At 36.0% G+C, this 26,335-nt stretch overlaps 5 protein-coding genes and 2 non-coding genes across 13 annotated transcripts in view; 2 read left to right on the forward strand and 5 right to left on the reverse strand.

Annotated features, from left to right (window-relative positions):
- Positions 1-5,841, reverse strand: part of LOC104730574 (histone-lysine N-methyltransferase ATX4-like) — an 8,524-nt gene extending 2,683 nt beyond the window's left edge. The window contains exons 1-21 of one of the 2 annotated variants that reach the window (XM_019233318.1): positions 5,319-5,841; positions 4,423-5,236; positions 4,272-4,327; positions 3,988-4,201; positions 3,657-3,776; positions 3,492-3,560; positions 3,330-3,398; positions 3,153-3,244; positions 2,969-3,061; positions 2,655-2,790; positions 2,445-2,547; positions 2,256-2,355; positions 1,813-1,937; positions 1,428-1,573; positions 1,211-1,315; positions 983-1,047; positions 689-902; positions 516-602; positions 371-430; positions 195-284; positions 18-104 (exon numbers count right to left, since the gene is read on the reverse strand). In XM_019233318.1, the coding sequence (XP_019088863.1) occupies positions 18-104; positions 195-284; positions 371-430; positions 516-602; positions 689-902; positions 983-1,047; positions 1,211-1,315; positions 1,428-1,573; positions 1,813-1,937; positions 2,256-2,355; positions 2,445-2,547; positions 2,655-2,790; positions 2,969-3,061; positions 3,153-3,244; positions 3,330-3,398; positions 3,492-3,560; positions 3,657-3,776; positions 3,988-4,201; positions 4,272-4,327; positions 4,423-5,226 (2,835 nt within the window). In that variant the 5' untranslated portion in view covers positions 5,227-5,236; positions 5,319-5,841. Of the gene's footprint in view, positions 1-17; positions 105-194; positions 285-370; positions 431-515; positions 603-688; positions 903-982; positions 1,048-1,210; positions 1,316-1,427; positions 1,574-1,812; positions 1,938-2,255; positions 2,356-2,444; positions 2,548-2,654; positions 2,791-2,968; positions 3,062-3,152; positions 3,245-3,329; positions 3,399-3,491; positions 3,561-3,656; positions 3,777-3,987; positions 4,202-4,271; positions 4,328-4,422 lie in introns of both variants that reach the window. The other variant, XM_010449760.2, reaches the window with a different exon arrangement.
- On the reverse strand, positions 6,993-9,291 carry LOC104730576. Of its 4 annotated transcripts, none has more exons than XM_010449763.2 (5): positions 9,189-9,291; positions 8,927-9,093; positions 7,686-8,141; positions 7,384-7,491; positions 6,993-7,276 (listed from the first exon to the last, which is right to left on the reverse strand). In XM_010449763.2, the coding sequence occupies exons 2-5, from the start codon at positions 9,029-9,031 to the stop codon at positions 7,196-7,198; spliced, it is 750 nt and encodes a 249-aa protein (XP_010448065.1). In that variant the 5' UTR covers positions 9,032-9,093; positions 9,189-9,291; the 3' UTR covers positions 6,993-7,195. The 4 variants fall into 4 exon arrangements, with proteins under 4 accessions (XP_010448065.1, XP_010448064.1, XP_019088917.1 ...); XM_010449762.2 differs by having other exon boundaries at positions 7,384-7,524; XM_019233372.1 differs by having other exon boundaries at positions 7,384-7,524; positions 8,927-9,288.
- On the reverse strand, positions 12,658-14,208 carry LOC104730577 (protein BOBBER 2-like). The gene is made up of 3 exons (XM_010449764.1): positions 13,751-14,208; positions 13,045-13,433; positions 12,658-12,944 (listed from the first exon to the last, which is right to left on the reverse strand). The coding sequence occupies exons 1-3, from the start codon at positions 14,127-14,129 to the stop codon at positions 12,822-12,824; spliced, it is 891 nt and encodes a 296-aa protein (XP_010448066.1). The 5' UTR covers positions 14,130-14,208; the 3' UTR covers positions 12,658-12,821.
- Positions 14,875-14,947, forward strand: TRNAA-CGC. Its single transcript has one exon. It is a non-coding gene; the product is annotated as a tRNA-Ala (tRNA).
- Positions 15,116-17,052, reverse strand: LOC104730579 (E3 ubiquitin-protein ligase SINAT4). The gene is made up of 3 exons (XM_010449765.2): positions 16,397-17,052; positions 15,735-16,121; positions 15,116-15,630 (listed from the first exon to the last, which is right to left on the reverse strand). Exons 1-3 carry the CDS (start codon positions 16,619-16,621, stop codon positions 15,265-15,267), a joined length of 978 nt encoding a protein of 325 aa, XP_010448067.1. The 5' UTR covers positions 16,622-17,052; the 3' UTR covers positions 15,116-15,264.
- Positions 17,352-17,423, forward strand: TRNAQ-CUG. The gene has a single exon. It is a non-coding gene; the product is annotated as a tRNA-Gln (tRNA).
- Positions 17,487-21,525, reverse strand: LOC104730580 (membrane protein of ER body-like protein). Of its 3 annotated transcripts, XM_019234244.1 has the most exons (9): positions 21,024-21,520; positions 20,676-20,744; positions 19,989-20,507; positions 19,744-19,887; positions 19,390-19,536; positions 18,858-19,190; positions 18,447-18,680; positions 18,279-18,340; positions 17,487-18,179 (listed from the first exon to the last, which is right to left on the reverse strand). In XM_019234244.1, the coding sequence occupies exons 1-9, from the start codon at positions 21,406-21,408 to the stop codon at positions 17,679-17,681; spliced, it is 2,394 nt and encodes a 797-aa protein (XP_019089789.1). In that variant the 5' UTR covers positions 21,409-21,520; the 3' UTR covers positions 17,487-17,678. The 3 variants fall into 3 exon arrangements, with proteins under 3 accessions (XP_019089789.1, XP_010448069.1, XP_010448068.1); XM_010449767.1 differs by lacking the exon at positions 20,676-20,744 and having other exon boundaries at positions 19,414-19,536; positions 21,024-21,525; XM_010449766.1 differs by lacking the exon at positions 20,676-20,744 and having other exon boundaries at positions 21,024-21,525.

The following is a 26,335-nucleotide window of genomic DNA, read 5'->3' on the forward strand; positions in this document are numbered from 1 at the left end:
AAACTATTTCAACTCACATAGCAATCCTTCCCTACTCTACGATACCGTGCTTCTCTCAAGTCTGCAATGCTACCTCTCACCTGTTCCCCTCTGTACTCAAGAACCTGAAATACAATAGCATCTCTCAACAGTCAAACACTCCTCTCATCCCAAATAGACAAAACCAAAATTCACAAATGGGTGCGCCTTCGAACCATTTCTCCTTCTTGGATATTTCTTCTTGCGAATAGACCCCATCCATGTATTCCAGATCGCCCAAAGCAGACACGGTCCATTTCTGTCCTCTGTCGAGTGAAATATTACTTGTTAGATTTGACAATACCAAAAGATGAAAACCTGCAATCGCTTTCAAACATCAGAGAATGCTTGCCTGCAAGTGGTGAAGTCGTTCCCTGAAAGAAGAAAACGATTTGGGTTCTTCCGGCACATGCTACACGTAATACAACCCAAAACTGTCAGATCCAAGACAATAGTTAGAGAAACGGAGTAGGACTACTGCATGGAAACTTTCTTACCCTCAATGTATTTAGAGTTTGGATTGCTGCTGATGGATGGTGGTGTGGTCCCCTTGTGTGGTGAGGGATTGCTTCTTCTTCACTCCTCTGCAAAAACCAAGATCAGCCTAGTAGACAAAGGGATGGGCAATGGAAGATACAGACTTTTTGAGGATTAACACCCAAAATAATACCTTCTTGCTATTAGTCTTTCTTTTAAATACTCGACAACGAGCAGCAGAAAATGGATCACATGTAACGGTATCCTCTGTGGGTGACTCTTCATCGTCTTCTCTGATTGCTGAAATAAGCCGGGAACCGCCTTTCTTCTTGTTTTGGACAACACTTTTTGCAGAGAAGACCCGTGAAGGAGTTTGTATAATTAAGCCATTATCTGGGTTTGGAGACCTACACACCAAAGAAAAATACAAAAGATAACTCAGAACCTAACATCCAACGCTTCTTGAAAGAGAATTAGGGGAATTTACCTGTGATAAGCACAATAGGACACCATCTTTGTTATCTGCCGACCATTTTTCTCCAAGCAGTGCAACTACATACATATAGCATGAAAATATGTCTATTTAAAACGAGTAAAACATTATATTGCAAAGAACAGAACACTAAGTCCTTAAAAAGTTGAAGAGGCAAAACACATTGTCTATCTGAAACCTCCACAATAACAGCAAAGATGGTTCTAGATACAGTGAGCATACCTCCATTCTATAACCAGCTCGGGAGGCACACATGGCGTGATAATATGTGGAACACTTGCAACACTGAGTACACGAGCCGTGTATTTGTTTGCATATTACACATATCTGAAATCCATCAAAACACAGAAGATTTTTGAATTTTAGCTTTGTTCACAGGCATTAGTGAACAGTACTTTCGAGTGCATCTGAAATAAAACACAGTTACAATAAAACTAACCTTCACAAAATTACTTGATGGAATACTCAATATCCCAACAGCTGGTTCCATTTTTTCTTCACTTGCAAAACATACTTCAGGCTGAAACCAAGCACACGTCACATGAACCCACAACGTTTCCACATCAGTTGGCTTCAATGCACCTCCTATCATCATTGAAAACGACGTCGAGCCATACACATTGTTACCATATGTTCGATAAAGACTATATCTTGTCAGGGAAATAGGTAGTTGAATATACTTTGTGAAGCCATCTTTGAAGGAAATATGTGAACGAGCCACAAGGAAAGCAATACTTTCAGAGAGGAAACTTTTAACTAGTTGTAGCATTTTAACTCAGACGGTGAAGCTAATACCATGTCAAATACAAAATCAAAAGGCCTACCTTTTACAGGGCAGAGGCAGCACTCCCGCTTAATATCTGGTTTCTCGCATGCTTTACAGACCCATGAGGTGAAATCACGAACATGTCTAGCGCCATAGCATTCCTGATGCACTGCTATTTGGCATCTGACGAGAAAAATTGAGAAAGAAAGAAACATCTTAAGTTGCTGATTAATAATGATAACAGATGATGTTTCAAAAGTCGCCTTTAAGTACTCCATGGAACATATCCATCTTCTGTTTGCCAAAAGGGTATTACATGAAAGCTAAAATGGTAACCTCTGGCTGAATATCTCATCTACTGTAATTGTAAAAAAATCTATCTTACACAGTCCATGTGAGTCAAAGATTGGACGCAGAAATATTATTATAAATACAAGTTCCATTAAGTAAATGTTTCCAAAAAGACTTCAGAGTTCAGAGTAAATAAAGAATAAACAGTACCTGTTGCAGATAATAATCTTGTTGTAGTCCCAATCTTCAACCCATCTGCAAACTGCACATCGTTCTGTTGTCCACTTCGCATTGACCGGCTCATATGTCTCTGTCAACAATGAAAGGAAATTCCAACATACATCAGATTAGTACTTGAAACTTTGCAACATGTTAACAAGATTTCATTTCCTTTCATACCTGCTAGAAAAGCAAGTAATCTCTGCTTTCTCTGCTTTATGGAGGGTCGTTTAGGAACTTTAGCTGCTGTAGCATTTGCATGTAACTCTGCTAAATTCAGCATCTGCGGAGTAAGGAAATGGTGTCAGTTTACTTTTAAGTAAGTCAGATACAACTCAGAAGTAAGAAGCCAATATCACTGAAAGAAACCATAAGAGTAAATGTACAAACCCATTCTTCTAGTGACAGCTTCGAGCTTTTGACTTTCACACTGGTCTTCCAATTTTTTGACTTTGATCCGGTATGCCTTTCCCATTCACTAAGTGCTTTCCTTTTAGGCCCACAGGAGCCACACTTACACACCACTCTGTAAATAAACAACATGGAGTAAGACACTCTGAAATTCATTCATCAAAGAGACCTGAACATCTAGCGAAAGTAAACTGCAATCTCTAAAGTTTCTTGCTTTGAATAAAGTTTTAAAAAATAACCCAAGGCGAGAACTTGTAGGGATGTAAGGAAAAGATAAAATGGTATCTGCTTACAAATGGAGCCTCGGGAAATAAATTCCTTCTACTCCAGCGCATACAACAGTAACCTTGTCAGGAAGAACCATCTGACCATCGCCTTTGCTAAGTCTGTACCAGAAAACTCCCAAATTTAGACATTTGGCAATCAAAAGGCAGTTGTTGCTAAAACAATAACAAAAGTTAAGAAAACGAGGCTTACTTTGACTTTGAGTTTTGATTTTCTGAATCTGATAGTTCAAAGTTAAATTTAGCTCTGCAAGTACGACAGTAGTAATCTGTTTCCCCCAAATCCTTCAGACCACAAAATGAGCTTGATCTCAACACACGCAAACAGATGAGAATAGGGTAGCCTTGATGAAATAAAAAATTAACATACCTTTAGATGCTTATCTGATATTTGGTCACACTCTCCGTGTACCCAGACTTTACAACCATCACAGCGCACCTAATTTACAACACAGATATCAAAAGTCAAAACAGAAAACAAGCAAAACCTGAAGCTACACCACTATAGAACCTAATATTTTTCATTTCATACCCAGATTTGACGGTCCAAATGATTCCTTATCTTCTTACATATACCACAAATGTGTTTTGATTTTATCAACTGCAACAACAACGAAAATAGGCTTACACGTTGCAACCATTTCTGCATCACTTACAACTAAACTAAGCATAGTCACAGAACAGGGATCCTACATACCCTTGAACATGGTTTACACAACAATTTATCTCCAGATTTAATTTTTTTTGCCATCTCAAAAGAAATGATCGTTCCACATCCTACACATTCCAGTGGATTTCCGTACTTTTTTAACAGCCTCTGCAAAACATAAGTTAATTAGATACGTTGCCCAAATTGTAGGTAATTTCCACAAAAGGATATAAGATAGACAGCCATATAAAAGTTGACCAATAGGTATGGAATTAAAATCTGCGCAGCCTTTTGGGAACTAGAACAAAACCAACCAATGTACATGTTAACAATAAAAATGATCCCCCTGAACAACGAACTCACAGACAGAGAAACTTGCCTGGCTTGGAGCATTTTTACCGAGATCCTGATTTGGGACGGCGGTCTCTTGAATCCATCCGTAGAAAGAATCGTCAAAAGCAGGGTTACCAGCAGCCAAGTGAATATCATGCATCAACTTCTCCGTGAATCCCTGATCTGCCAAAAATGCTTCCTCCAGTGCCATCTGAAAATTTCGAGGGTTGCACCCTTGCAGTTCAGACTGTTCCTGGAACCTGAATAAGTATCTATTAAGCACTAATCCACATTTAAGACAATCTTCTTCTGATAATTCAAGAGACCCACCTGGCAACATAGTCCACAAAAGGGAAGATCATCCCTCTCCTCACCCATGCATAGTCCTGCTTACATTAAACCAACAGTCAGAAATAAATAAAAAAACTCAAAACAAGGCAAGATCCATATTTGGAAATCTATTTAATTTGTCTCTCCGTACCCTTTCATTCTCGTTCCCAGAGTGACCAAAGAAGACAACACAGGCAGCATCGGGTATACAAGAACGCAAAACAAGCTCGGGTGCTTGAGTCATTGGATCAATAACAATAGCCGGCCAAAACGGTTCCTTTTTCCCAGATTTAGCCCAAACTAAGTCTCCTGAATAAAAGTTCTCTGGCCCATAAGAACCATCTTTCTTCATAATCTTCTTGTCATCATCTTCCCTCGGTCTGTCAACACGAGCCTCACCACGTTCCTTGTGAAACATTGTTTCTTTATACAATGCACTGTTATACTTACGGCTCCTATCAAGCTGCTTGTTTTTCAAATTACCAACTTTAGAACCCCGAAAGCTACTAACTTTATCATTCCTGCACTCTACTACGTCTTCCTCCAAATCATCACAATCACTTTTGCTATCTTTTCTCCAATTCTCGAGCACCGAATCATTGAATCGAGAAGGAAGCACCTGAATCCTTCCCCTAGATGTCCGAACAAGCGGTGGGCGAGAGACTTCAGCCGGAGGAGGATCCCTCACAGAGCCGGAATCTTCTGATCTTCTTCTCGTCGACATTGACGACTCTTCTTGTACCTCAACAGGTTTAATTTCAGAGCACCATGAAGCAGAGACTGCACCAGGAACAATCCCGGCGGCGATTTCTCCGAGAAGATTGAGAGGGTAGTAGTGACCACCTCCACCTCCCAAGTTGGTCTTTCTCTTCTTCCTGGACTCGTTCGACGAGTTACCGAGTTTGCACCGTTTCAAACTCGGTATCTGGGTTTTAAATTTCCGTTTGATAATCATAATCTCTTAACTAAAAAAAATCCACAGAACCCAAATTAGAGTATCAGTAACTAAAACATTTCCAAAATCCCAAATTGGTAGCAAACCCTAACCTAGACCCCAATTCCGATGCTCAAAGACGAAGAGAAGTCGTCCGTCGTCTCTGACCCAGAACTGAAAATCGCAAACCAGTCGTATCAAACAAGGAAAGCTGAGCTTTAAAAAAAAAATGGAAGAAGAGAGACGTTTGGCACGAATGAGAGAGCAGAACGAGAAAGTGAGAGAGAGAGAGAGAGAGAGAGAGAGAGAGAGAGAGAGAGAGAGAGAGATCTGTTCCTAACTTCTCTCGCTCTCTATATCCAGAAGAAGAAAAAAAACCCAATTTTTAAAAATAAAAATGCGTCCTTTCTTATGATTTGGATGATGAAACAGGAAGAAATGTTGTGAAGGATTGTTCTGAAATCGAAAGATTGAAAATTTCGGATTTTTTTTTTAATTGTTCTGTGTAAAGAAAAAAAGAGATTTTTAGAGAGAGAAAGGCGTGAGACAGAGATGAAGAGAGAGAGAGAGAGAGAAGACGCAGAAGAAGTGGGTGTCGTTTTGATCGGCGTCACACCCTTCTGAATAGCGTGACTGAATGAATTATGTGCACATTATACTGTGGTTAAGCTAACCTGCGCAGCATCCCCCCACGCTTTTTTTTTTCATTCTTCTTCTTCTTCCTCGTTTCTTTGTCTTCTCAAAAACCAATTCAAAGATCGTGTTTTTTTATTAGTTGTTATTCTTAATTTGATAGTATCAAAATCAGATTGCTGTATTTTTTTTTTTTCGTGAGGTGCCAATTCAAAGATATTTGGGAGCTGTAATGGAAGTTACATAGTACGGCTACGACAGTGTTATTATGTACTTCTTACGTTTTGGGTTTTTTAGTATGATTACAACCACTACCAACAAAAAAATTCGAAGATATATATAAGCAAAACTTTCGATCCATGAAACGCTCCTTTTACACTCATGTAAAAATTATTTTGTTCTCTGTTCTGCTTAGTTTATGCACCGGTGAGTGAGGTTGATGGAAGAAACACAGCTACAAAATGGAAAAGAAACCAAACAAAAAATTAGAGATTGAAAAGTTTCCCACCAATTTTTTCACAACTCTTATAAGGGGTATTTACGTAATAATCCAAATTGTCTGGTGTGTTTTTTTCCCGGTTTAGAACAAACCGAGAACTTCTGTGTGTTTTTTTTTCTTAAAAAAAAAAAGAAAACCCTCCCAATCATCTTCGTTGATTTGATATGTTTACCAGTAAACATAAGTTCTGTGATATGGTATTTAAACAAGGTTTTGGATTATTTCTCAATGGGGTAATTTAAGGTTTGGGCTGATTCTTGGCTCCCAATACATATTCTTGGGTCTTCATCGCAAAGCATTTATATAAAGTGCATATATTATTCAAGAAGGGTTGCAAAAACAAAGATTATTGAAAAAGTTCACTTTCCGATTGATCAAAATATCATCTTAACTATGCGATTGACTTCAGCTTCGTGTTCTAGTATAACTTATAAAGTATCTTAACCTGATCACTTGGTTTTATTATATGCATTGGACAACCACACACATTACACAACTGGGAAATATATATTTGAGAGATGTCAATGTTTGGCTGACTACTCAATTTTTTCACATTTTTGAAAATGGTCAAAAGGCTAACTGTTGGGAAGCTAAGAATGTATACGGTGAAACCATTAGAGAGGAATGTCAAACAGCTTCTAAATTTAGAGACGGCGGCGAAATTCACAAGATCTAATATATTTAAAGGATATCACATGAGTAACTTACTACAACTTGTTTTCCTAATCCTTACTCCTTAGGCTTATTCAGGCAAACCCATATTGTATATACAAAACACGAGAGGTGGGTGGGGCTCATATTTTTTTTAACACTGCATCAAACTATTCTTCTCACTCATCTTTAGGACCTAACTAATCCTCATTTCTGCATCTCCTCTGTTTTTGCAAACCTTCCTCGGATTCTTGGTTGACTGTCTGCAAGAGCCTTCCTGCAAGCATACTGCCACCATACCAAAAAAACAACCCAAAAACTCAGCTTCCAACAAAACAGAACCGAGATTGTATTATATATTTCCTAAACCTTAAAGCATTGTTTCAGGCCTTTACCTTGATTTTACGCCCGAAATTTCGCCTGCTTTTCTTGTTCCTGTATCGAGAAAGCTTCTCACGGCGGTCCTCAGAGGTGCAACTTATGATTATTCGATCCAACTGAGACTGAACAGGACGCACAGTTTTAGTACCCAGTGTCTGTCATAAAGCAAAACATCCACAGGTGATGAACATATATACAGGACATCTTTTGCCACCACCATCATAAGAAATAGCACATCCCAAATTCTTGCAGACACTTGTATATAATTTGAAGTAAACTGTTCAAAAAGAGTAGTGTTAGTAATTTCAGATCGAACCTGAATATCGCTATCGCTATAGGCTCTTCTCATTCCATAATCACCTGGAGGGAAATGAGGGAAGCTCTGAATCACTGCATCCTCGTGATGTGCCACATCTATTGAGTTCAGGTTCCCGGAGCTCACGCTCTTCGGAATTAGGACATCAGAGACGACTACACTACTACTCTCCGCAACATTGTCCATTTTAGCCACTAAAGAGATGTTCTTGATGTCTAACACCTCGGACAGTGGAGACTCCATAGCTGATTTCACCAGAAGTTCCTGCTCACAGTCGTAGAAAGCCTTGTCTATAAGCTGCTGGTCACTCTGCAACGACCCGAGATCACTGAGTTCAACAAGCTCTTGAGAGAGAGGATCAACAACTAGCATTGGTTCTTCAATGATCGGCTCAGGGGCTTTGAATAGGTCACTCTCTTCTCCAAAATCATACTCACATGCCTCAACAAGATTGTTCTGCTTCACAACAACCATAAGAAGAATGAGCAAAACAGTACAAGAGAGAATTAAAACCAAGATCACAACTCAAAACTAGACTAAAAAACAGTGAGTTTTCTTTGGTTTTATACACAAACACATACATATCTCTTTAGTATTGTAATCGTTTAAAAAGGGTAAGAGAAAAGGGAATTTTTCTTCTTCGTTACAGCCGTAGAGGAGTTTGATTGTAAAGAAATAAGGCAATGAATCAACATCAGAACATGTAAAAGACAAAAACAAAACAGAAGTCCGAAAGAACACGGAATCTGATGGTCGAAAACACACAAAATTTGCTGTCAATCTTGTAAGGTAAGCTTATATAGTTCCAAGTCCAGCTTTGTATAAAGAGAAAAGTGTGATCCCCAATATCTCAAACCCCATGAAAAAAAAAGTCTTCTTTAAGTTTCCTTTTTCTCAAAACCAAGGTTTTTTTTTGTTTGTTCTATCAAAGCATCAGCAGAAGAAGATTCCATCTTTTCATCTTCCCAGAAAGACTCAATTTTTAGAAGCCAAAAACAGATTTGAGCTCAGCAAAAAAGATCGCATCAAAGTTACCACAAAAACTTAAAAAGAACAAAACTTTACCTACTAATCAGTGTTTTCCATCTAAATCACACTCCAAATTATCTTCATTAACCAACGAAAGGTAGAAACTTTAACTCAATTTCATCAAAGATCAAGCACAACAGAGACAAGGAACCCAAAAACCAGAAGTTCAATTTCAAAATCAAATGCAGTGACAAAACAAAAAAAAGACAAACCATTTCATCAGAGAGCTTGTAGGGTTTGAAGAGGTCATCAAACTGGTGAATCTCAGGAGAAGAACTCTGCATGAATCGGAAAGGTATCCCAGTTTCAGCATACATTTTCTTCGTTTCTTTATACTCCTCTCTTTGCTCTTTGATGATTAGAAGATTTTTTTTGTTTCCTGAAAGTAGAAATTGAGTATTAAGCAGAGGAGAGTGAACACAAAAAACCCAAAAGAATGAAAAAGAGAGGCCAAGTTGGGAATTTGGAGCATACCCTGAAGGAAAAGTTCTGTACTTTGGCCCCTCCTCCTCTTGCCTGTGTGCCCCTATTGTGATGTTGAGAGGGCTGATAATGAAATCTTTTTATGTGTAATAAGTAAAATTATTGGTGCACTGAATCCCATTTATAGATTTTACTTTCTTTAAAATATTTTGGTATAGAAATAAATGTTTAGCATGAAAGAGGCAAAAAAATAACAAAAATTAAATTCAGTAAAGAATATACAAAATGTAACCCCTAACTATTTCAAGATAGATATTTCTTAGGCTATGCACAACTTTTAAACTTTTCTGTTTTATATCTTTAAAAATCTGGAATCGGTAACTCCGTCTGTTGAACTCCAATCTAAAGTTTTAGTGAAAATTGAATTAGAAGGATGATCAATAATTGAAATGTACTAGTTAGATTACATATAAATATATAATTTCTCTAAAGGAATCACTCATTAACATTTTTTAACTTGTGCAGTTTGGAAAAAAATACTATTTAAAGGACACATCGTAAGTATAAAAAAAGGTTCATGAATCATAACAGTTGTTTCATGTAACGTTTCCTTTCACATTGTAAAAGTTGTTGTAACAAGCAGTGGTTAATTAGTATGTAAGAACAAAATTTGTTGGGATTAGATGACAAAACAGTTTTGCTTTTGTTAAATAATCAGTTCGAACTAGACAAGATAGTAGTACTAGCATTAAGCAAGTAGTATAGTAGATGACCGACTGTAGAGTGTAGAAATCTACACAGAGGCAAGCACTTGTTTTAGTGTGGGTCACTCCTAACGTCGTGAGTCTATAATGATATATTTCTTCACACCAATAAATCTCGAGATTAATAACTTCTGAGTCTCTCTGACTGATGATGATACATGCATGATGAATCTTTAAATAATGGAAACAATTAATTCGTTCATAGAATACATTCTGGTTGTACTTTGTAACCAAATTCGTATAATCAATCAATTCTCTGATCTGCTTTTTAAGCCTTAATGACCAAGAAGTGAGGTCCCGTGATGTCCTTTTTTCTTTTTCATTTTTTTTTTCAAGAATTTAAATATGAGTTTTGAGGATATATATGACAAAACTGACATGTGAAAATTTTCAGAAATGGGTTCCGTACGAAAAGTATAATTTGTTTTTGGTGAACTAACTAGTCTTTAAGTTGTTCACTAGATAACTCTATCTAACTTAACGTTCAAAACACGTTTTTTCTTATGCTTTTCTTCTCCTTACAAATTTTTAAAAACTCTTAACCTTGTTCAATAGTTATAAGTTCCATCTATTTCTTATGAAGTATAAACTCTAGCTTGTGGGTTTAGTCTCAGTGTCTCACAATGGTGAACAAGGTTGTTGGACCATGGGTTTAAGTTCGGTCAACTGGTTAAGGTACGTATATGAATGTGTGCATCGTCGTTATAAGTGTGAGGACGACGGATTCTCTCTGAAACATTGATAGATTTATAGAGGACGAGATGGCCAAGACGTAAACTCATTTTAGATCAAAACTCCCGTAAAATTCTTTTGTGCACATTCATCTTGTTTTTTTCTTATGGTTTACTCTTCATTCTTCAATTTATCAAATTATGTTTTCTTATGTTCTTGTTTGATACGATTTCATCTATGATTGGTTTATGTTCTCGCCTCAACAATTTTGTTTTGGATTCACTCTTATAGTTTTCTACTTGTAACACGTGAAATATTAACACAAAGGTTGGGGACCAACAATTGTTTAGTGTCGTTACATGAATTTGGAAATGAGAATTGACGTAAATCCACGGGTGGTCCAAATTTCATGACAATTCTATTATATTTTCTCACACAGAAAATAAAATGGACATTTGATTTAAAGTACCGAATATTTCATTTCGGCTATAGTTTATTTCTATGTGTGTGTTTGCATTTTTATTTTATGTTTAAAAACTCAACTGTTATTGTTGCGCAAGTGGACTTATTTTTGTTTTGTTTTATATGTGGCTTTCTATAGTCTAAGCCCCCAATATGTTTGGTCATGAATGCATTGTTTTTTTTCTCCAACATTTACATTTCCTATCAAATTGGCTATCTCTCTATATATTGTACACTTAAATAGATTGTGGAACCTTTTGGCTTTTGTGATACCTCCTTTGATTGGATATCTTGTTATTTAATTTGCCAATGCGCATGGCGGCGCCAATCAGAGAGGGTGTCCTACTACTATGTGTACACGCACGCGCACAAAACTAATTGGCCGGGTTGCTTCCAAGCTTAGCTCGAACACTCTTCTCATGGATGGACTTACGAAAATACTTGATTTTAGCAGTTTTATAAGACCATCTCCAATAGTTTTCCCTATTTTTACCTCTAAAATAGAGGAACTCTATAGTAGAGGTGACTTTTGCTCCAATGGATACCTTTATTTTTTCCTCTAAAAAAGAATATTTCGTAGAGATTCCTTTTTTATTTTATTATTAATACCTTTTACTTATAAAAATTGCAAACTAACCCATTTATTTTAGTATTTGTGAAACTTTCATAAAATTATGACATTATTTAAATTTTTAACATTCATAAATATTATTTAAATATCACATTTATTAAAAGAAATACATTGCATCATATAAAATAATAAAAGTGTTAAAAGTTTAAGGACCATTAAATATATAATTTATTTATTTTGATCATAAATATAAAAGTGTTAAAAGTTCAAGGACTATTTTATAAATAAAAAAGTTCAACTCTATTATAGAGGAAAAAATAGAATTCCTCTATATATAGAGGAAAAAATAGAGATCTCTATTATAGAGGTAGAAATATAGATGAGTTAAAAAGCAAATATAGAGATGGGTTGGAGATGCCCTGATGGTATAAAATTAATGGCAATAGAAAAATATCTGTAAAATACTAAAATGTAACCACAATGGTTTAATATAGTAAACTGTTCAGAAAAGCTTATAAGTGCTAAAGACACTCCACCACGTTTTTGATATTTGTAAGGATATTGTTGTAGATCGATGTATACAGCTAACTAAAGAATAACACATCAAAGATCTAAAGTTAGATTATAATCTGGTATAAAAAAATTAAAGAAGAAAATGTGGGTCTACTGTGTTGTCTCTTTTATATCATTGAGAATTATATGTCTATGGGACAAGGACCACGTGTGACCAGTGTTCATCAAATCTAACTCACATTAAAAACAACCAAGTCCGTACCACAACAAGAATATTCCAGTATTCCACGCACCAGATACATCTCACCGGAGATTCTACCGTTTGATACTCGTGAAATCAACTTTTTGCTCTCATATAAACTATAGAAGTAATGCGCATAATGGTCGATTTCACTTAGACATGTACATTTAACCAATTAGAAATTATGATTTTGTTTAATGAATCAATTTATTAGATATGACTATATGAGTGAAAAAGGAGAGATTGTAAGTAAAGCGTCAAAACCAGAGAGAAGAATTCTAGATTCAAGTTGTTAACTTAATATGAAAACATCATGACATTAAGCAAAAACCAGATCAAGTCTCAAGAATGTTATATTTAACGAATCAACAACTGTCTTGAAATAAGCAAAAGGGGGAGATTTCATATATCTTGAGGCCATAACAAAGCTGGCTTAAGAAAAGAAGAGTTGAATGACGCAATCAGTTAAACTTTGCATTAGAGAAGTCCATATTAGGATTCTGAGCCATGAACTTCTTGAGCATATCTTGCTTCTCCATCTCATCACTCGTTGGTAGTCCCATCTGCTTCTGCCTTTGATCAAACTGCACAAGAAAAAAAAAAGAAACTCTGAGTCAGTCTTGCAACCTTAAAAAATCTAACACAAAGAACTAGTCAAGAAGAAAAAGAAACAGATTAGCTTACCATCATCTTCTCAACGGTTGCACGAGTTTCAGGGTCGAGATCACCCAATTTGCTGCTCTCTGGTTCAACTTTCTGAGTGTCAATCTCAGGTTCACCTTTGACACAATACTTCCACCACTCCATCTGGTCTTGCTTTGTCAAGAGCACCGCTATCATCTTTTGATCCTCGATGTTCCAGAAGCAGTCATCAGGCTTGACAGGATGGAAGAACTCTCCATCAATGATTGGTTCTTGCCCTTTGAAACCAATTTTGATACGGTTCTTCTTGATTTCACAGGTCACAAACCGTGACTTAGTGCCTGCTGGCACTGGAACGTTGATCGTGACCTCTTGTAGATTCTGTCCCCATGAGTATTTCTCGAAATCAAGCCCGTTGCCTTTGTTGGGAACTGCATCAAAATAGGGACATACGAAGTTAGTTTTGCAGAAACAGAGACTAAAGCTGTAAAAATCTAAACTTTATCCAACATCCTAGTCTCTACAAGATCAATCAACGAAGCAGGTTGTAATGTTGAAAGTGTCAAGTCAAAACTAATTCATTCAACTATCCTAATTCATCATAAGCAAATTCAACCAAACACAAAAAAAACAGAACCAAAGATTACCCTAAACCAAACTTATCCCAATCATAACCCTAAACCAAACTTATCACCAGAGGCAAACACAATCAATTACCACATTCAAGAAAGCAAAACGAAGGACTTACCAATCGTAGCCGATTCTTTTTTCTCCTCCTTCGGCTTCTCAAGCTCCATTGGCTCCGAAAGAGCCAAGCTTTCCTTGTTGGGCTTCTCGACCTCCATGGATTCCGTTGGCTTCAAAGTCTCCTTCTTTGGCTTCTCAACCTCCATGGGCTTCACACTCACCTTCTCCAACTTCTTCTTCTCCGCTTCCCTCAACCTATCCTTCGCGGCCTTAACAGCAGCAGAGATCTCCTTCTCAGCCGTGTCTTTCTTGAGAAAGTTGCTCTCTTTCCCAATAAAGTCGAGAGCTTTCTCCAAAAACCCTAATGGGTTTGAAGGATCAAAGCTTGCAGTAAAAGGTACCATGGGTTTCGCCTCCTCCATCTCAGAGATAATCGCCATTGGTTTGATTTCTTAAGCTATAGGGTTTTGATGTAAGTAGTAGAAATTGAAAATCGAGAGCAGTAGAATTGAGATTCTTGTGTCGTCAATGGGAGAAGAGCGAAAGTATTTATAGAGAAAACCAAAATAGGGTTAAATGGAAAGTTCTAGAAGATACAATTCCCTCTCGAATTCCAAATTTCTTTTAATTTTCCTTTTCCTCAAATTACTAATTTTCCTGATTTCTGTTTATTTTTTCCTATTTATCATTTAAGTTAATAATCTATATGTATAATATCAATTCTCTAATATTAGATTAAAATAAACTTAAAGACATTTAAAAGCTCAAGATTTGTTTGTTTGTAGAAAAAAAAAAAGCTTAGGATTTGCTTTAAAATATCTTCTTAAAAGGTTTGTTGAAATCTTGTTAAGAAAAAATCTTAACATAATTGGAAATCTTTAAAACTTTATATGATTTGAATAGCTATTAATTTACCTTTATCTTTAATAATTATTAATTTGATAGCAATGTGAATTTCAATTTAATTTTTGAACAGTTTTTATAAATTGATAGATTTTAAGAAAAATGCATACATCAACAATCCTCCTAATGATTCCTTGATTGGCAACTAGTGTAACTAAATCCTATATTTTACATATTTGGTCTCTTGTCTCAGTTATACATTTGGATCATGTATGTATTTGTTAATCAGTGTCACAAAAAGTTATTAAATTTGAATGTTAACAGACTGACTAACATTAAACAGGGGGTGTAGCTCATATGGTAGAGCGCTCGCTTCGCATGCGAGAGGCACGGGGTTCGATTCCCCGCACCTCCACTTTACAAATAATCATTTTACTTGCGTTTGGAAAATTCCTTAAGTTCTTAGTACTTCTTACACACGTGTAATGTATATTCCTCATAATCACATCTTGTTTTATTTTTGCTTGATCATATCTTCAATCTCCATGTATGTAGTGAGTTTAAAGAGTTGAGCATTTGAAAATAAGACTATAAGATCAAACATTCATTCATGAACTGTTATAGATACAAACAAAGAAGACTGAGTGCAAACCAATCATCATCATCATACAACATTCCTTCTCAAAGAGAGAGAAAAAAAAAAAAAAGACAAAGAAAAGAAGAATGAATTGATCAGGAAGAAGATAGGTTTGGCATGCAAATGCCAGAATCTGGACTGTGCTGTTCTTTCCAGATTTTACCAGTAACTCTAAGTTTAAGCTCTTTCCTGTCTCCGCCAGAGAAGAAGAGAGCCATGTTCCTTTGGATGATGAGACCGTCGTTGCTGTCTCTTACTTTCCTGTGGCTGTCTCTGATGCTTCTTGGTGTTCCTTCCCATGTCAGCTTCCTTCCACTGCCTCCCACTTCTAAGCTGTAGCTGTAGCTCCGTGCATCTTCCTCGTCCCCCATGAATCTCAAGAATGCCATGTATACCGGACCCATCCCGAGCTGGAACGCTTCAAAATGGAGGCAGAAGTATTGTCCAAAGCAATGGAATACCTAAAGCCAGTTAAGAAACAAAAAGAAGAACTATAACTGTCAGTTTTGATGCTATAAACACTGAAGAGAATCATGTTTTCGTAGACAAAGAAGGATATGCTCACGGTTAACATCCAAGTAGCGTTCTCCACTTCACGCGGATTGGATTTGACATAACGATGATTGAACGTGGAACCAGCGTGCATGTCAACTTTGTGATCATCCCTGAGATGGGCAACAAGGAAAGGGATATCCCCAACGATACCACACTCTGAACCAGCATAAGGACAACTGTAAGGTCTAAAGTTACAGAGAGACTCGTGCTTCAGTTTGCTGTAGTAAGGGAATATCTCAGGGCATCCAAGATTGTAATACTTGCAAGGCAGCTCAAGCGACTCAGCAACTTTCTCAAGAGCTAAACATCTAATATCTCCAAGTTCTTGTCTACAAGTTGGACATCGGTTATGCACCCTAACTTTACAGGTCGAGCACAACGTGTGTCCATTATGACACTGCAACAACAACAACAATAAGAAAAAGACATACTTCTAAGATCAAGAACTTCAAATTTAGCTCAACAGGATACAAGCAACATTAATGCTCTGGATTCCAAAATGTTACTACACAAGCGTATTCAAATTAGCAAAACACAGAACACATAAAAAGCTAAATCATTTCATAAGCTCCAAAGCAGAGGTACACAAGCCACAAGAAGAGAGCAACAACACTCAAAACAGGAATCAATTGTGAAGCAAAAATGAATTATCCGATCCAGAAGTAAAATAACCTGATGGATAGGAGGGTACATAGAGTAGGTACAGACAGGGCACTCAAGAAGCTCATAGACGCTAGTAGCCGGAGCAGTAGCAGTCGGACCAACAATATTGGTAACAACGGCGGCAGCGGCGGCGTGAGTCTTGGTCGAAGAAAACTGATAACTTTGGTGACCATTTCCGTTCTGATGGATCTCATTCCCGTTAGAAGAAACACACTCCATACTCTCTGTCTCCATTACCCCACAAAATCAAAAAAGCCCTAAATTTTAAAAACCCAAATTAGGTCTATTCCTCTTCTTCTTCGTCTTCTTCAATTTTCAAGAATCTCGGAAAATGAAAAAAATTCCTTTCTTTCACCGCCGATTTTATCAAAAAAGAGAAAGAACAGTACTTTGCTTCCCTACCACTTTTGGGTATCTTTGAGAATGGATTCGTAAGACAAATCTGGAAAAACAAAACGAGAAAGAGAGAACCAAAAAGGAAAGAAGAATTAATCTGAAAATGTTCAAGGGCAATCTCAAATAGCCCCTGACTCTATAACCCTCTCTCCCTCTCTTTCTCTTTCTCTCTCGTCACCGTTTCTGCAAAAGCTATGATTTTTTTTTTTTTTTGTTGGCCTCTTTGATCTCTCTGAAACTGAGAGAGATAGAGAGAGAGAAAGAGAGAGAAGAAGAGAGATCAAATCTGAGCCGTTCAGATGGTAAGGCTCCCTTTAATTCGAATTTGAATCTGACGGTTGTAATCACACTATCTGCCTATTTCTTTTTTTCTTCAAAAAGGAAAAAAAATTGTATTTAACCCAACCAATAGGCTATAGCCATTTTAGAGTAATTTACTAACTTGGTTTAAACTTCAAACTCAGTGCGGACGTAACCGATGTCCTTTCTCAAACGGAACCTTACTTTTACGGCAATGCCACGTTGTGGGTTTAGTATATATTTAGTTTTATCAGAAGTATTGTCAAATGGTTCTATGGTCTAGCGGTTAGGACATTGGACTCTGAATCCAGTAACCCGAGTTCAATTCTCGGTAGAACCTTCCCTTTTGTCTTTTTTTTTTTTTTATAGTTTAATCCAAAAAAAATAAAATATCAAACGCAACTTTAACAAAAAGAGCCACAGCCGCACAGGTCGTCATTTATTAATTCCTACAAGTAGAAACGACTTTTACACTCACAAGTCACACAACAAAGATTTGGCGTCAACAAAGTCTAACGAGAGTTCAGTTCACAAAAAGCAGAGTGAAAAAGAGAAGCAAGAGAGATTATTCTCCAGACAAAATTCAGTTTCAGTTTCAGTAGGTTGATGAATATCCGAAGCCGGCTTTTCTTCCCATAAGTGACGAAAGCATCATCTGTCCCATATGTGTTTCAGATCCATCAGACCATCCATGTTTCTCAAGCAACTGCGACAAGAAGTTACCAACTTCGTAAGATATCCCTGACACCGATACAGCAATTGTCGCGTACCCTAGAATGCTCTTCAGGTAGCTGCCTCTAGGGTACTTCACATGAGCTTTGGCTACGGCCAGCGTGACGATGCACAATAGAGATGCCCCGAATACTGATACCACTTTGTATTCTTTGTTGTGTTTTTCGCTGAATGAGAAATAGTAGACTAGAGGAGGGAGTATTCCAACGATTATGAAGGATATGATTGCCACTGATGCGTGAAGTGTGAAATTATCTCTTCGTCCAAGGAGTTGCTTATACCGACCTTCTTCTTCTTCTCGAACGTTAGTCTGGTTATCTTCTATTGTTGTTCTTATGGGTTCCTCCTCTCTAAGCTCTTGGAGCTGCAATAGATGTTTCACTGTAAGTTTCTTGAAATGGCAGGTTTACTCGAATTATAAACAAGTCCATACATGTGTACGAAAGGTTTATTGATCACTCACATTATGAATAATGAGAATAAGTCCCCCAAACAAGTTTGCAAGCCCCAGGACCAATATGTTCACTGCAACCACAACGATACATACACATGTTGGGATCTTTCGGCAGCAAAAGATGTGTTATGTGTTTTCACAAATGGAAACGGATAGTTCAGGCTAAGCAGTACTTACACATTGTTGCACCAGAACCAGCGGCAGATGATATAACACCAAGGCTCGTGATGGCTTCTATTAGACCTCCGTATACAATGCTTTTCAAGATTTCCACTTTAAGTCCTCCAACAACTCCTCGTCTCATTAACGGTTCCCTTAGAGACCCTTCTTCCAGCAAATTCCCTGGTGTAACATCAATTTCAGGATTTGCTGGACCGGCACTAACTCCTCTGTCACCCGTGTCCATTACACCTAAGCAGACGCAGAAAGTTAGCAAGGTATGAATGAGAATGACTACATAATAACATGCGTTAAGAGTTTAATCTTCAAACAAAGGAGAGACAGAAACCGGTTTTATTTTATGTATTTGGCATTGAAGCTATGAATATGATTTTCTCGCACCATTATAAAGAGAATGATAATAATTACCTGTGACTGTGGTCGGACCAGAATCTGGTTTTCTTGTGTCAGAAGTGTCTTGTCCTTCAAACAGAAGAGGGGCACCTTCTTCATGAAATGTGGTTTCTACTCTAAATCCGTCTGGTCCATTAGTCACTGTGTTTAATATACTCATGCCATGAGATGGTTGAATCGGGGAGAGACGTCCTTTCTCTGATGTGTGGTTCCCGTCTGCAGGACTAGAACCATCATTGTCAATCTTTTTCTGTGTTTGCTCCTCCGCCAAAGGAGCCAGAAACTTCTGTCCGTCTCCAACAGTTGCTCCATTGTTGACAACTTTGCTTGTATCGTATGAGTTTCCAACTGCCATCATATTAAGAAAATAATGCTGTAGTTTTTAAAAGTCAAACGAGTAACGCAAAAGCTAAATAAGAGAAGAAGGATGGCCATCACGTTTTCTATTTATTAAAAGTTGCTTCTCAACGCCCTCTGTTAAAATCTCAAACTACAAGACACGAACATGGGTTCCACTTTCTAAAAGAGTGACGTTGCATATATGTACCTTGAACTGTAGGGGTGTCCCTACCTTGAATCGATGTGGCTGCATCACCCTGAACAAGAGTTGGGGCTTTTGAAGGGTTATTTGCAGTAGAGCCTGTCAGGTTACCACGCGGCCGATTAGCATCTGGGACGCTAGGCAATGCCCCACCTGACAACACAAAAGAATTACATTTAACTCTAATGCTAAAATGATACAAACCACCTTCAGCACCATAGTGAATACAAAAGGAGAGACAGTGCAATTTTAATTCTGCTAGACACCAAATTAGCCACTGAAGTTCAACAGACTGGAACTACCGTTTTGAAGTACAAAAATAATCGAATGTCATACACTGACAAAGGAACCAAATAATACCTTGCTGAACAGCTGACTCTTTTTGGTTAAAGCCAAAAATTGAACTGAACCAATTGGAATCGCCTGTAGCTTTCTCTTGAGGTTTTGGCTGAGTCGTTAACCCTTGGACACCTTCATGGGGAGGAATCGGCTTTGAAGCCACTCCTGCAATTTTTTCCCCACAAAAGGAAAGCATACTGTGAATACAAAAAGGGATGGGATCTTCACTTTTCAAGTATCAAAGAAACTGTTACAGTTTAGTGTACCTGTGGAACTAAATATGGTGAAACATGACAAGCACTTGAAAATAAATGATTCATGTGCAGGGGGGTTTTCACCACCACCCAGAGATGGCAAATTGTCTTCCGAATGAAGAAGAATAGGGTCACTGGATTGAGGCCCTCTCACGCGTTTTGGATCTACCACAAGCTCATGACGCATCTTCCGTTTTCTTCTTTTGAGGACAACCCTTTTGGTGATGCAAGAGTCGCAGTTTGGACAGTACAAATCATGCGTCTCTTGCTTATCTAGCACATTCTCCACATCATAATCTTCAACATCTTCGATGTCCAGCTCCTCCTCTACCACATTACCAGCAGGTTGATCAGCAGCATCACGGTCTTTAGAGAGGTCACCATCTTGTACTTCTTCGATTTCACGAGATCTTTTGTTATCCTCAGAAGCTGAACCGTTTTCAGATCCTAACAGCTTCTTCTCCCCATTCAAGTGGTCAGCAGTTTGGGACTCACTAGCATCAGTTTCTGCACCAGCAGCTGACTCAGAACCTAACAAAGGAACATGAAACAAGAATTAACAAAAAAAACTCAACTAAATATGACGACATCTCCAACCAAACAGACAGCAACACTCAAATCTGAACTTAGACAACACATTCCCAGAAAAAGACATCTAAAAAAACTTGTTGGTCCAAGAAAGCCTAACACTGGACTGACCTTTGGTGTCAAAACACAACAAAGATCCCTCTTTGTAGGTCCAATCGCAGTGACGACATTTCCAAATTCCTTCATATATACAAACAACAAAACACATGACCAACGACTTCACCACATCAGATGATCTATCCTACACTAAATCCAAACTTAAAACCCCAAATTGCCTGATAATAATTGCAGAATTAATACACTAAATTCACAACATAATTCAAAAACATTTTTGAAAATTTGAATATCACATTTTTGAAACAGCACATAACTAATCCAACCAAGTAGACAACAGATTCAGCTTNAAAAAAAAAAAAAAAAAAAAGTTGACTTAGTCGGAGATTAGGTTCTATTACTAACCATGTTCTTCGTCGAAGAAGACGATGCAATTGTTCTCGTTGCTGTTGTTATGTTCCTCGTGAACCCCAATTTCAGTTTCTTTCTCCAAATTGTCCAGTCCGGTATGGTCACCGTCGCCGTTGCTGCGAAAATCTGGAGTCTCCTCAGTAGTAACATCACCGGAAAAGCTAGAAGAAGAGGAGGAGGAGCTGGTACTGGTGTTGGTGTTAGTGGTGAAAGTAGTACTACTGTCAACACTAGTATCAAGAAGACCCTTACCATGATGAAATGTCTTCCTTTCCAAATCAACAACTTGTTCGTCTTCTACGTCATCTGCTTCAACTTGTACGGGATGGTGCTTCTCTGTCCCGGTTGTGGGATCAGTGAGTTCGGCGGCGGATCCCATCAGAAAAAGGAAGACAAAAGAATGGCCAAAAGAAGGAGAGAGAGATCTATAGAGAGAAAAGGTGATTGATAGGGTCGTCTCTGTCTCTGTCTCTTCTCTGCAATACAAACGGGATTTGTTTAATTTCTCTGCTTATATATATAAACTAGTCGTAATAAATTAAATTAATGATGTGTTTGTTTGTTTGTTTGTTTTGTTACTTGGTCGTTTGATCTGTACTGGTTTTTGATTATGCAAAGACTTTTCACGTGTTTTTTTACTTCTTGCTTTCTTCTTGGTCAATTGACTTGTATTGGTGCATAGAATTTTTGTATTTACTGACTTGTATTTACTGATTTTTACCGAATGTGGTTTTTGTTATTTTTAAGATAATGTTTTCTGTATTTACTGATTATCTACTATAAAGAGAAGCACAGTCTTAAAAAAACTAATGTGTCACTGCCAGAAAGCTTTGTCCATCTTTTAGCAAAATATTTTTATATTTTTTACTTAATTACATTAAAATATCATTATCTTTTAAAAACAATTAACTGAATAATAATTAGATATGTCAACATTTCTCACACAAATTTACATATCAAATATTCAAACTAATAAAATAATTACATACTATTTTAAGGCAAAATTTCACTAAAATTTACTTACAAATATACAAGTCAAAGTTATATTGATTTTTTAAAATATAACTTTTATCAATTAAAATTGATTTCTTAAATTCAATATAAGTAAAATATTCTAAAAAGGCTATAAAAACATATCAATTAATATAAAAGTTATCAAAATAAAGAACATATAACTTATTAACAAAATCATATTAAAACAAAATGTTATTTTTATGTTAGTATTATTACCATAATAATTTAAATAATAAGCTTTCAATAGTTATTATAATTGATTATAAAAATAAGTATATTACCCTTGAATTATCTCCAACTCATTAAGAGAAACTTAATTCCCATTAAATATAGATTTATATATATTCATAAAAAAATATAAAATGGAAAAAAAATTAGGAGATATCATGATGTGTGATTATTTATATATCTAAGTATGTAAATTAATTAATCTCAACATTTAGTGTGATTAAAAATGGAAATATTGATAACGGAATAGGAATATACGTTTTAATTGTATATTCATCTATTTGCTATTAAAAAGGAATAAGACAATAACTTTTATCATTATAAACAAACTTAGTACCTAAAAAAAATCATAATATATTTAAAATAAGTGATTATTAGATTATGCAAAATTGTTATAGTTACTCAATAAATGATTTTTAAAACACACAAAAATATATATTTCCATAAATTGTAACATTTTATAAATATTTTCTTTACCACGTTCACATATTTCACGGGTGAAATGTATTTTTACACGAATACGTTGATTTTGGAATTTTATTAATATTTTCATAATGAGTTTTTTGGTATTAATCCATCATTTATAGAAAATATTAACAAACCGACTAACTCAAAAAATTTAAATAGCCTAATCAAAGATATTAATCAATAAATTAGATTATCTTCAGAAAATTTAGTTTAGAATCCGATTGTTACTAATATATAATAAAATTAAATAATTAAACTACCGAGTAATTTAGTATATGTTGTTCTGGTTACATAAGAAACATGCAAAATTATCATTATTACAAGATAAAACATAAGAAGATATGAATTTGATTTTCAAACTACACAAAAGACATATTGCAATAAATTATAACATTTTATCAATATTTTCTCTACCGTAAAATCTCTTACACATTCAAAAATTTCATTTAGGCCTGGGCATAAAAACCGTACCCGAATACCCAACCCGGAACCCGACCCGAAAAACCGGGTTCGGGTTGGGTTCGGGTTTGCTTATAAAACCCTATTGGGTTCTATTTTCTAATACCCGTGGGTTCGGGTTAGGGTCGGGTAATACCCTGTACCCGTTTGGGTACCCAACAAAGCCGAACACATAAACATATTTATAATATTTATCATTAATATACTGCAATTACCCTAAAGTTATGATTATAATTTTGAATATTTCATTTAGTTTTATACCTAAATATCAAAAATAATCAAAATATCTAAAATATATTGTCACATAAGTCAAACTTTAACTAAATTTATTTAAATTTAATTAATTTTAATTATATTTTTTCGGGTACCCGGTAGTTCGGGTACTAATTGGGTTCTGAAAATTGTAACTCAAACCGACCCGAACCCGGTACTACCCGAACCGAACCGAACCCAAATATAGTAAAATACCCGAATGGGTTCTATTTTCCATTACCCATTAACCCGAACCCGAACGGGTAATACCCGAACCTAAACAGGTAACCCGAATGCCCAGCCCTAATTTCATTGGTGAAACGTATTTTTTACACGAAAAAACGCAGCTTTAAATAAAGAAATAAAAAAATTTAGTTACATATTATATTATGTTTGGCACAAATAAATAATAAATATTGGTTATAGGATAATAATTTTACTTATAGTTTTCTTTAAATCGAACAGTAAAGTACATTATTGTATTTCTGTAGATAATGTTTTTTTATTAATCGAACAGTAAAGTACAACAACAAATTGGTTGGAAGATATTTTTCAACTTAATTTTAGGGATTTATTGTCACATGGATGTGATGACAGTACGAGAGAGAGAGAGAGGGAGGGAGTGATGATACTGCATTCATATCACGACGACCTCACGTCCCAACTATATCGTTATCTCTTTGATTGATATATGCGTATTAAATATAATACGCGGGGGGAGATACTCTGTCTGAGGCCTGAGCTAGCTAGTAGCTACATCAAAATCTTAGTTGACCAAAACAAAACAATAGATCGAACAGATACTATTCGACATAAAGTAGAATTAAACAACGCATTATTAGCACAATAATGTTTGTTTACCAACCTGTACTGTACGTATCTTTGTTATTCTAATAAGCGTGATAACAACGTCGTATACTCAACATATGTATATAAAACATTCCTTTAGATAACTTAGCATGCAACACGTTTGATGATGCAACACAATACCATTCTAACATATAGATATAAGATATTTTTAATTCAAAAATGTCAAATATACGGCTTCTGATCTCTATTAAGTATTAACTCATACCATTGTCCATACTCCATGCTATATAGACTTCTTGTATGATATTTCTCGATGATGTTGCTGTGATCAACCACCATCGCCATTAGTATATATATATATATATTCTTCTTCTTTTTCTTAAGTTTTATCACGACTTCACGAGAACCGGAACGACGACGACCAAAAACATTGCGAGGAGAAGTACGAATTTCTAAGTTATTAATTACTAATATGTAATAGTAACAAACAGTGACGCAAGAAAAAAGATTATCAGAAAAAAAATTGATGAAGATATTATATTATATATGACCAAAACTCCCGATTCCTAAAGTCTTTAACTCCTATCAATAAATACCACCTAAAAAAAAAACAAATAACCCCAAAACACGTTATGAACGTGGTTGATAATGACAGCACATGCATATGTTGCCTTCAGACATAACTAGAAAGAAACCTACTCAATCCCTTTAATTAAACTAATACAGTATATATGTGTGTTTTATGCCATGGGTTTTTTATGTATACTGGAATCGTGTAAGAAATGTTAGTTGAATTTTATTAAATTATAGACCCCACTCAAGATGATGACTCGATGATTCATGAATGTGAACTTAAACCCTGAGTTCACATGAATGATTGATTATGTATTTATGTCATTGTTAATAGGTATAATTTTTCTATTGCTCCAGCTGTTTCCAGTTTTCGTCCATAAGACTACGAGTGTCGAAGAATCAACAAAATAAAGTTAGTAGGTGTTGGTAAGACTTATTATTAGTTCAAAGAATTGTTTCCTACATGTAGCTTCTACAATGGTACAAAGTGCCATTAAACTGTCATCGATGACCTGATATCAGTTGCTTAACGTAGTTTCTTTGCAAATTGAAAAAACTGTTATTCTGCTTGCCTCATAATTTGATCCACATTTAGAACTAAATAACGAATCTTTCTACATACCATGATACCATTATCGATAAACACTTTTTAAATTTCTTTGATTCTTCATCAACCGCCACACAAAAAATATTCTTCTAGTATTACATGATACAGTATATATGTTTAGGAGATTATACCTCAGTCTCCATAGATATCCGAGGCCGAATGGGTGGCGGCGTATTCGTAGATCGAACGAATTACGGAGATGTCCCCATGGGCATCATACTACAACTTATTGCAGCCACATCTTATATCTTAAAACATGTAAAGTCTATACTTCTTATGAAAAAGAAAGGCTCTAATTCAACTACTTTTAAGTGTGCAATAACCAACAACGATATCATTAATTTTTTTTGACAAAACCAAACCCAAAAAAAAAAAAAAAACTTTTGCTTATTATGGTTAAATTTCACGTATGATACCAAATAATACGAACAATAAGACAATATGATTTTATATGTACATAGTTATTTATGTTCGTAATATGCCTATCATGATGCGACACTAAGTGGTCTTTAAGCCAGTGTATATATATAATTTGGATGGTCCTGAAATCATCTTTCTTGTAATATAACATGATTCTTCCAACCAATTCTGCTCCTAGGCCAGTTCTGATCCCTTTTTATAGATAATAATTACCGAGTCTATAAGTAGCATAGAAGTTCTTTTCAATATGCATCGATCCCACAGCTCTCCCTCCCGATTTTGAGTGGAAACAAAATTTACGAAACGATGTATTTTATTGTGTTCCATATCTATGAAACCAACATGGATCGATACTGGCCACCAATCTTTAAAGTTCCGCATCTTTTAGTAGGCCGACCAATGAAATCTATTCTAAGACCCACGTTTTCATTCTTGCACTCAAATTCCTATCTGCATTTTCCATGTTACAATCATT

The sequence above is a fragment of the Camelina sativa genome, chromosome 12 (assembly GCF_000633955.1).
Source record: "Camelina sativa cultivar DH55 chromosome 12, Cs, whole genome shotgun sequence".
Classification (NCBI taxonomy): Eukaryota; Viridiplantae; Streptophyta; class Magnoliopsida; order Brassicales; family Brassicaceae; genus Camelina; species Camelina sativa.